Source organism: Juglans microcarpa x Juglans regia, chromosome 8D (assembly GCF_004785595.1).
Source record: "Juglans microcarpa x Juglans regia isolate MS1-56 chromosome 8D, Jm3101_v1.0, whole genome shotgun sequence".
Classification (NCBI taxonomy): domain Eukaryota; kingdom Viridiplantae; phylum Streptophyta; class Magnoliopsida; order Fagales; family Juglandaceae; genus Juglans; species Juglans microcarpa x Juglans regia.
The window spans coordinates 34,895,856-34,907,213 of NC_054608.1; the positions used below are offsets into that span (position 1 = coordinate 34,895,856).

An 11,358-nucleotide genomic window follows, 5' to 3' on the forward strand; every position below is an offset into this window, starting at 1 on the left:
CTTGTGTACTCTATAACTGTACGTAGCATTATTCTTTGGTAATATAACATATTTTTTATTGTATTTAATTTATTATATAAATCAATCAATATAAATTATAAAATATATTCTAACTTAAATAAATACCACATGTTTCAACATTAATTATAGAGGCTCGAATAATCCGTTGTTGTTGCAATTTGTATTAATGGTTCGACAGTGCCACAAAGTGTGCAATATCACGTGAATGATGGACTGATCTATATATCGATTTTTTTTTTTTTTTTTCTAATCAAACTATATATCGACTTGAGTGTAAACAAGTTTGAATTCAAATGAATAGTTAAGATTTATTTATTGAAGTCTTATTTGAATATATAAGAATTAAGTTCGAGTTTATCGTGAAGTTATAATTTATATTTAGCAATATATATTCTTTTTACATAGAGTAGTCGCCATACATTAAGCTTAGTGAGTTCAAGCTTAGTGAGCTCAAGCTTAGTGAGTTCAAGCTTGTTTACATATTATTTAATTTTGACATAATAAGTTCTTGGTATATTATATATTCTAACTTTATCTATAATTTTAATGATTAATAAATGAATTGGAGTTAAACTCGAGTTTGATTAAATCAATCTCAAGCAATTTATTGAGTAGCCTTAGTTATTTACAATCGTAAGATAACCTCTATCTTGTATGTTGTTGATTTTCACTTACCAATTATTTGGACTCTAATAATTAGCATGTCAAGAATTTGGATTTATTAACGGTTTGGATTTTCAAGGTGTCGTTAACACATGAGGTGCAATAAAAAAATAAAAAATTGCATGCGAAAAATATAAATCTAGATAAATGTTGAAGATAATTTAAAAAACATACGGGAGAGTGTAGAGAAAGAAAGCCACTATCTGCTTCATTTGTTTAAGAATAATGTTAGATACAGTCATGGAATGCCGTCTCACAATTATTTTAAAAAATATTGAGGTTCACTATTAAAAAATTATTATTTTTATATGAGTTTCATATTTACTCACTTTTTTCAAAAAGATTAATTGCGTGACGCTTGTATACTTTACAACTGTAAATATCATTTTTATTTTTAGTAGGCCTTGTAATATTATAATTTTTGCACAAATTATAATATTGTATAATTTTATATATAATATAATATATATATATATATAATTTTTTTTGTTCTCGGCCGGTCTGTTCCGGGTTTTGCACAAATTCTATAATTGTTTTCATTATTGTTATATGTATTGTTCTTATTTTTATTTATGCATTATTTATGAACAATGAATGGTAATATTAAAACGTTTTCTGATTCCGTACAAACCCAATGAATTTATGTCGTGTCCCAAACATCTTCTATTTAATTACTCAATTATCTTTTATATTTTTTTTAAATGAATACCTTTAAACTGCTTTAGTGATATAATTTCGGTGATTTAAAAAAGAATGTTCTTCTTAGCAATAAAAGTAATGCTATTCTTCATCCCGTATTTTAAGTGGATGTTGTTTTAATTATTACCTTATATGTGGAATCCCCCATCAATAATATTAAAACATTAATAGACATTAATATATATGGTTCAGGTTGAAGGTAGGAAGATTAGCTTCAAATAGGAAAGTTACAAATTAAATGCACGAAGTAGACAACAAGACAAACTCAATCGAAGTAGATCATTATCATGCAGCTGAAGGCATGGGTTGGTAGCATTAAATTAATGATCTGGACTAATTTTTAAACCACTTTAGCATATGAAAACTTTTAGATAAATACCAAATTTGTCAACATTAATTATAGAGGCATGCATGAATAATCTTATATGAATTATAAGAATTGAGTTCGAGTTAATTTATCGTCAACTTATAATATTTTATATTTAGGAACAGCCATTTTTTGTATACAAGCTGAGAGTTCAAGCTCAGCTTGTTTACGAAATATATATTTAATTTTGACATAATAAATTCTTTGTATTATATATATTCTAACTTTATCTATAATTTTAATGACTAATAAATTAATTGAGTAAAACTCGTGTTTGATTAAACCAATCTTGGGTAGCCAACTATTAATTGAGTAAATTATTTAGTTACAATCCTAAGATAACGGATAAGTACGGCCTCTTGTTGATCATGATTTGGGCTCTAATTTTCACGTTAAGGATTTGCCATGGATTTATTAACTGTTTGATTTTCTAGGTATCATTCACAGTACATGAGGTGCAATAAAAAAATAATATTTGCATAAGAGAATTTTTTATTATTATTTTTATATATACAAGGGCCAGGGAAAGGGAGTTCGGCCCCTAGTTTTCCATTTTGAGGACCGGGTCATATGCCATCATACCATCAAACTCCTGGCATAAGAGAAACATTAGATCTAGCTAGATCGTGAATGAGGAAGAGAACTTATAAAAGAAAAGAAACAAACATACAGGTGAGTTGGAGAAAGATAGCTGCTCCATGCAGCTTCATTTCTTTAAGGGGTAATCATTTACATTGGCTTCATCAAAATGCAAAAGTTTGAGATTTGAGCTACCTTTATTTTAAGTATACCTTCAAATTTAAAGATGTATTATTCATCTTCAAAAGTAATATTTTATTATAAGAACTAAAACCAATTGCCTTGCATTTTTTTTCGTCCTCGACATCCGCCAACATATTGCTTCAGACTTTCTTCTACGCCTAGGAAATTAGGAAAGAAACAAAAAGAAAAAAAAAAAAAAAAAAAAGGCTCCTTGAGGCTTGATCTGGTTCTGGGGTGTTTCCTTGCGCGATATCATGTGTTGTCCAAGTAAAATGGTTTGTTTTTGCAGATTAAATAGGATGAGTTGAGATAAATGTTGAAAGTTAAATAAAATATTATTAGAATATATATTTTAATATTATTTTTATTTTAGAATTTGAAAAAATTGAATTGTTTATTTTATTTTGTGTGAAAATTAGAGAAAATTATAATTATTAAATGAGATGAGATGAAAATAGTTGTGAAAATAAACAATTTTTATGTTTAGTCCTGAAACATGTGAATGAAGAAATATTATTATTAATTAACATATAGTTAGTGTAATTATAAAATATGAAAAAAAAATTTTAAATTTATAAAAAAAAATATATTTTTTTATCTAATTTTGAATATGGTTTAGATGAAGCTAATGTCTATGGAAGGAGAAAATCAACTTACAATAAAATAATGACGGTAAAAGAGCATCATTTAAAAAAGAAAAAAAATGAACTGTTTATATATATATATATATATATATATATTAATTTTGTTCTTGGTGAGTACGCCCTAGTTTCTTACCACGTTCAGGTATCATAAAGTAATTTAAAATGTCCATCCGAAGATTCCGAACACCTTAACAGTTTTCTCATACACGTCATGTACACGTGGAAGTATGACGTCGCGTCATCACATCCATATTCTTCGTGATGACATTAAAGTCTGTCCGTCAGATTAGTACAAGTAGTCTAGTACTGCCTTGCTGGGCCATTACAGGGAACCGGCAATGACATTATATGGAAGTTGGGACAATATCAAAAAATTAAAAAAAAATCATTATTTTTAAGTTTATTGAGTTCTTCGGTTTATTATTCATACATTATATATTTAATAATAAAAAATTCAAAATTTTTAAATTATGTGTTGTATATATAAAAATGATGAATAGTTTCTAAATTTTTAGGCTATAAATATTCACGCATACATGGCTAGCAACTACCACTACTCGTACCACCGAAGACAAAAAAATATATAGTAACTACACCTGCTTCGCCTTTCCCTCGATCGAATGGCTTCCAGTGCTGGTCATGTCGTTGTGAAAGCCGGATACTGGTTTTTCGGGAGTCATGACAACCGGATTAATGTAGCAGATCATTTACCTTCCGAACTCTTCACACATCTTTATGCTGGCTTTGCCAAGGTCAACGATGATGGCAATGTATTCATCCCTGACACATACTTGGAACTATTCCAAGTCTTCACCAGAACCGTTCGAGTTCGAAACCCTAGCGTGAAAACTCTTTTATCCATCGGTGGTGAAGGTGAAGAAGCTCACATATCTACAGTGGTAGCAAATGAAGTTAAGCGTGGACATTTGAAAAGGGACTCCATAAATCTTGCCAAGAGGTTCGGTTTCGATGGCCTGGACCTCTGCTGGCTGTACCCCTCCAATGCCGACCGGGAGGACCAGCTTAGTGCTCTCCTCTGTGAATGGCGAGCTGCCCTGGACAAAGACAAAGAGAAGACAAAGAGGCCTGAGCCGTGGCTTCTTACTGCAGCGGTGTTTCACCACCCGGTCATTTCTGATAAAGACGGTAACATTACTTTCAGTTATCCCATTCAGGCTATTTCAGACAACTTGGACTGGATCAACGTACTGGCCATTGACTTCTATACTCCCTCCAACTCACCCGAGGAGACTGGACCGGTTCATGCGTGGTTTACTCGACCTATAGATCAGAACGACAGGTGCGGAAAAATAGGCATTCGAGACTGGATTAAGAGTGGGTTTGTGACCAACAAATTAGTCCTCGGCCTTCCATTTTATGGCTATGAATGGAAACTTGTATATGAGAAGACGGAGTTTGGATTCTTTGCACCGGCTCGTGTACAAAGAAGTGACTCCCTGTCCTACAGAGATATCCAGAAAGAACTCAAGCGGGGTATTTATGAAACCGTGTATTATAGGCCCTATGAAGCTGTTTACTCGCATGAAGTGAATGGGAAGAAATGGATTGGTTATGATGATGGATGCAGCATCACTGGAAAGGTTACCAAGGCACTATTTGTTGACTACAAATTGGGCGGTTACTTTGCATGGCATCTGGAAGACGACGACTGCAACTGGACTCTTTCTCGTTCAGGTAATTTATATTATAAGCTGCATCATTTCAAATCGTATCCTATATGTATATATGATATTGGTCGTAATTATATATTAATTAATATGCATTTAGAATTTTCCAAGCCAGAAGCTAAAAACTCAAAAGTAAATTAGTGGCCGATTTCCGAGTTTGTGATGCATATATAAGTGTAGTTAATTCTTGACTACTTCTACTTGTTACATCCAGAGTAGAAATTATCACTAGATTATAGCTAGCTAGAGATATATCATGTGCGCTAATGTTATGTAAATGAATGAATAAGAGCATGAATTGAGATGGATCAATGAACATGCAGATCTCATGATTCCTTATTTTTTTTAAAGTATATATTACGTATATGATATCCAGTAATTTTTTCTTGTCTAGATATAAGCTGCCAAAATCCATGACTTATTGTTTGAATTTTCTAGCTAATAGTACTGTTCGCATTCAATTAATATATACGCTAGCTCTCTTTTCTGAAAATCTTAATTTCTATTTTCTAATGAACTTTCCTTTTGATCATGTCCTCGTAGCCTCGGAGTCATCACAGGCTGAGGTTAATTATCCGTAATGGCCGCCAGTATTGTGAAGAATAATCAACAGTATGGCCAGCAATCAGATATGGTGTATTTGCTATATATATGTATGTGTGTTTGTGTGTGCTTGTATTATCAATATTAAGGCCAATGGTAACAGATATACCGATGTTCTGTTACAATTATATGTAACATAGACGCTTGTACGTATCATCAACAATAAGGCCAATGGCTATGCTGTGTTAATTGTGTGTAATATTATATATAGAAGCTAGCGTGTATTATCCCCAATTAATAAGGTCATTTTTATGGCCATAGCTTGCATATACGATAATTTATAAAAAGATCTATTGAAGTACTTCCTTTTGTATTATTACGAGTTAATTGGCCCGCGTCTACTACGAAACATAAATATTGAAGACAGAAACGGATCAAAAACTAAATAAATAAATAACAGAAGTTCAGCAAGAAATTAGAGATCGAGGCCGGAATAAAAGCAAAGATAGTTCTCATATATTGAAAGAAATTTACAAACCCGAGGGTGCATTAATATTTGACAAAATTTAAATTCCAGGAAGGAAATATTAACAGAAGGATCCAAATACTTAGAGAAAATAAAATAAAATAAAATATAAAATGAGATGGACAAGATCAGAGAATGCAGGAGAGAGAATTTGAAAATTGTTTGGCGGCGCAAGGAGGCTGAGAACCTCCTCGATGCCAGAGCCTTTGTGATGACGGTGCATAAGGCTATAAAGTCCAAGAGTGGGGCTACTATGCCGCCCCACTCTTACAGCTAGGCATGCTGCTAAATGGTTTTTTTTTTATATATATATATATATTTAATATTTTTAAAAAATAAAAAAATATATCAATATATTTAAAATCACTTTCTTAATTAATAAGTAAAAAAAAAAAAACAAATTGGACCAGCGGTCAAAGTGGAAAGGCAAAATAATTTTATTCAAAGCCCAATGCATGACCGTCATAGTGTTATTTATATATATATATATATATTTATATATTAAATAAACAAAAAAAACTAAGACAATAAGAAAGGAGGTGGACATTTGCGTCAGAAGGAGACCGGAGAAGCCTTGCAGGCTTCACCTCGCCAGAAACGCCCATGGCTATGCTAGAACAGAGGAAGAATGCTCCCTGGGGTGAAGGCTGCTCAATATTGAAGAAGAAGAAGAAAAAACATTTTCAAATGTTATTTTCTCTTATGTGCATGTTTTTTCTGTTCAAAAAAATGCATGAATTATTTAATGTTAGTTTTTGGCTCTTGTTTAAATTATTGATATGCCATATATAATTTTTTATCCCATATGAGGCAAATGGTTTGAACCAAAATTAAGAAAAAGATTGGTTGTCGAAAGGTACAAGATTTTTCTTAATTTTGATGGAAAAACTATTAAATTTTATAGTAAATATGAGTATGATGGAGTGAACAATTTGAGCATCAGGATCTACTTTCAAAGGAGGATTTTGATGATACTACTAGTTCGTACATTAAGTTAAATTTAGAATGAATAATTTGTGTCAAGATCTACTCACAAATGAGGATTTTGATAATACTACTAGTTTATTAATTAAAATAAAGTTGGAGTGAATAATTTGTATGTCAACATCTACACCCAAAGGAAGATTTTGATGACACTATTAGTTCATCCTTCAAAGTAAAGTTAGAGTGAACAATTTGGGTGTCAAGATCTGTGACGCCCCTACTCCCATGTACGAAAATACAGGAATCGTGATGTCAGGATGATGACAACACGAGTCACGCATCCCAACGATAAGTGTCAAGTGTGTGTACATGCAGAAAGTGTACAACAAAAAAACACAGTGGATAAATTAAAAGCCAATCATCTAAGTACCAGAATTTTAAATTCAAATTTACCAAAATAAAAGTAGTAAATAAAGGAGTTATATAGTTATCCCAAAAATATAATACAAATGGCAAAATACATAACGAGTATGAGAATAAATCTCGATACACAAGAGGAACCCCAAATCACTACTCCGGCGGAGCCAAAGCCTCAGGCTCGACGTCCTCATCTGTAACAAAGTCTTCGGTTCCATAAAACGGAACCGCAGGGTGTCGAATACCGTGAGATTGTAAATCTCAGTAATAATCACCCAAGCAAACTAAGAGATAAAAATACATTAATGCATCCAACAAACATGTGTGCACATGATGTAACACAAATGTGACCCAAAACCCTCGTTTTTCTCGAAAATGATTATTTTCCAACGCACGCCAAAAATCTCATTTGACCCAAAACACACCATGAATAATATCCGCCATTTTTCCAGAAAATGGCCCAAACATAAACCAACTATTTTCCCAAAAAATGGTGTCTGTAACCATTAAATTATAAACTGTCATTTTTTCCGAAAATGGCCCAACATAATCATTTATCGGACACTGTAGGCGGGAATCACAGGCGGGACTCTACCACCATTTCTGCTTACCACCATTCCTACAGTGTGCACCGTAAGTGGGAATCACAAGCGGGACGACCATTATCCCTACTAACCACCATCCCTACAACTCACACTGTAGGCGAGAATCGCAAGCGGGACTACTACCATCCCTGCTTACCACCATTCCTACATATTTTATTGCTTTCAAAGATTATTTTTATAATATAGATGTATCTATATGCTACATGAGAAGTCTCAACCCATTAATCATTCTTGAGGTTCTTCTTATGGGAAGGAAATGCAAATAGGCAAAAATGAGAAAATCATCGAATTAGATTGAAGTAGTGTCATAAAAAATATTAAAAACTAGGCTATAATCCTGACCTATTTCGTTAATTTTTTGAACAAAATGTAGTAAAACTCTTAAAAATAATAGTGTAGAACTTATATCATGTTCTTAGTAATGTAGTCTTAATGACTTATTTTTGAGTTATGAATTCATTTAAGGCATATACATATATGGATAGTCAAGTTAAAGTAATACTTTATAACCCAAATGAAAGAAAGTTGTGTCCTATAATAGTTATTGAGTACATTATCTTTATTGATTCAAAAGATTCGAAATTTGAGGAAATTGAAATGTCAAATTCCTTAAGGTTTGCAAAATCAGTGGAAGTATAGAAACTAGAAATGTGATTGTCGTGAAGTGTATTCTTGTACTTCGAAAATACTTGTAGCTTCTTTTTCTGATTCTCTCAATGATAACATGGAATAACAAGCAAATCAGAGAAACACAATTGAAGAATTGGACATGGAGACATCAGAACAGAAAACCTCATCTAATCTTCTTGATTTGCTATTTGCTTAGATTGCGTAGTGTATTTTCAAATTTTGAATTTGACATAGAAACAAATGAAAATTCAAATGTGTTTTCACAATTTATAGAAAGAAATGATTCTATATAAGATCGATACATAAAAGATTGATTGGAATTCATGAATTAATGTAAAGCTTGTAATTTCGTCTAATTGTCTAAAATGTAAAAAAAAAAAAAAAAATCGTATGTAAATGGGTCTTGGAGACAAAATCCTTTAAAGATAATTTTGAACGATATAAAGTTTGATTTATAATCATGGATTTCACTAAGAAATGAGTATTGATTAGAAAATCATGAGATTTTATAATAAATTTGAAATGGCTCATTCAAGATCACTATAATATTAATAACTCATTATTGTGACGCCCTGACTCCCACGTACAGAAACACGGGAATCGTGACATTGGGATGATGACAACACGAGTCACGCATCCCAACGATAAGTGCCAAGTATGTGTACATGCAGAAAGTGTACAACAAAAAAAAATGTAGCAGATGAATTAAAAGCTAGTCATCTAAGTACCAGAATTTTAAATACAAATTTACCAAAATAAAAGTAGTATAGAAAGAAGTTATACAGTTATCCCAAAAATATAATACAAATGGAAAAATACATAACAAGTGGGAAAATAAATCTTGATACACGAGAGCAACCCCATATCACTTCTCTGGCGAAGCCAAAGCCTCAGACTCGTCGTCTTCATCTACATCAAAGTCTATGGTTTCATAAAACGGAACCGCAGGATGTCGAATACCGTGAGATTGTGAATCTCAGTAAGTAATCACCCAAACAAACCAAGAGATAAAAATACAATAATGCATCCAAAAAACATGAGTGCACATGATGAAATACGAATGTGACCCAAAACTCTCATTTTTTTCGAAAATGATTATTTTCCATCGCACGACAAAAATCCCATTTGAAACAAAATATGCCATCAATAATATCCGTCATTTTTCCAGAAAATGGCCCAAACATAAACCAACAATTTTTCCAGAAAATGGTGCTCGTAACCATTAAATCATAAACCGCCATTTTCCTGAAAAATGACCCAACATAATCATTTATAGAACACTGTAGGCGGGAATCACAGGCGGGACTCTACCACCATCCCTACCGCGTGCACCGTAGGCGGGAATCATAAGTTGGCCATCCCTATAGCTCGCGCTGTAGGCGGGACTACCATCATCCATACTGCTTACACCGTACGCAGGAATCACAGGCGGGACTACCACTATCCTTGCTTACCACCATCCCTACCGGTTGCACCATAGACAGGAATCACAGGCAGGACTCTACCACCATCCCTGCTTACCACCATCCCTACAGTTCCTTTCTCCTCTCTCTCAAACCGTTCAATCCATTCATTTCAAACATACCCAAAATGATCTCTCACATAAAAACCAGTTTTCATTCATAACACATGAGCATGCATGAAATGATGCAATGAATGCCATGATGCCAAACACAACATAAATGCACGCAGGCATAATTCAATTAAATAAACAACCCATCCTCACATTCAACCGACCCCCATACTCCTCGGACTCAATGTCCGGCACAACCAACCATACTACAGAAGATTTGTTAGTGCAAATATATGTTTAAATCTCAAGAAATTCTTTAGAAAATTACTTACAGTGCTAAAATAAAATTTTTGAATGATCAAAGAGGTGCTAGAAGTGGCGACACAGCCACGCAACAATGCAAAATGGACAAGGGTCGTGGGTCCCAAAAACCTAACTTTTGAATGGGGACAAACAAAAGACTTGGGATGGCTAGGGAATGGCTTAGGGGTGTTGGTGAAGTTAATGGTGGTGGTGGTTGACCGTGGGTGGCGGCGTGGGCTGCGGTTGAAGGCCAAAATACCCAAATCAAAAATGGGGATGGAGGGGCTTCAAGGGTGGTGGATCCGAGCTGAGGAAGGGTGGGTTAGGTAGCTGAAAGGTCGCCCGTGGTGTGGTGAAGAGCTGGTGGCCAATGGTGGCGGCACAGCGACGCTAGAGTGAAAAAGGGCCGCGACTTGGATTCCCTCGTGGAGGCTAACGACGGCACGAGAGGGGCTAAGATTGAAAGAGGAGGGATGCCGGCCGGAGGGGAAGAGAATGGGAGGGGCGGCGGAGGCCATGGACAGCGCACGACAGTGCACTGGGCGGATGAAGAAATGGACGGGGAAAGGGGAGGGGGTTGTCGTGCATGGGAGGAGAAAGAAGCAGATGAAAGAAGGAGAAAAAGGAAAAGAAGGAAAAAAGAGAAAAGAGGAGAAAGATAATGGGGAAAAAAAGTGAGGGAAAGAAATGAGGTTCAATCTTTACAACTTAAGTCACAAAATTGATCCAATGAAAACTTTTCAAAATAGTAAGTTGAATAAAATAATTTAAACACAGTGACTAGCTAAAATAAAATAATAATAAAAATCTAACAACACAACAATTTTAAAGTCCAACATTAAACTATTTTAAAATAAACAGTAATTTTAATTGAAAACAATAAGTAATACCAAGAAAGCACATCATAATAAATTTTACAACTTAAAAATTATAAAATAAATGCAACAAGAAATCCGATAAATTAAAATAAGAAAACTACTTTTTAAATTAATTAAAATAAACCTTCAATTAAAATACACTAAAATACGGGGTATCACAATTACAATTTAGAGT

General features: G+C 33.6%; 1 protein-coding gene across 1 annotated transcript; it reads left to right on the forward strand.

Annotated features, from left to right (window-relative positions):
• Positions 1 to 3,702: 3,702 nt before the first annotated feature.
• LOC121243640 (class V chitinase-like) lies at positions 3,703 to 5,636 on the forward strand. Its single transcript, XM_041141759.1, has 2 exons — positions 3,703 to 4,851; positions 5,388 to 5,636. Exons 1-2 carry the CDS (start codon positions 3,777 to 3,779, stop codon positions 5,423 to 5,425), a joined length of 1,113 nt encoding a protein of 370 aa, XP_040997693.1. The 5' UTR covers positions 3,703 to 3,776; the 3' UTR covers positions 5,426 to 5,636.
• Positions 5,637 to 11,358: the final 5,722 nt, after the last annotated feature.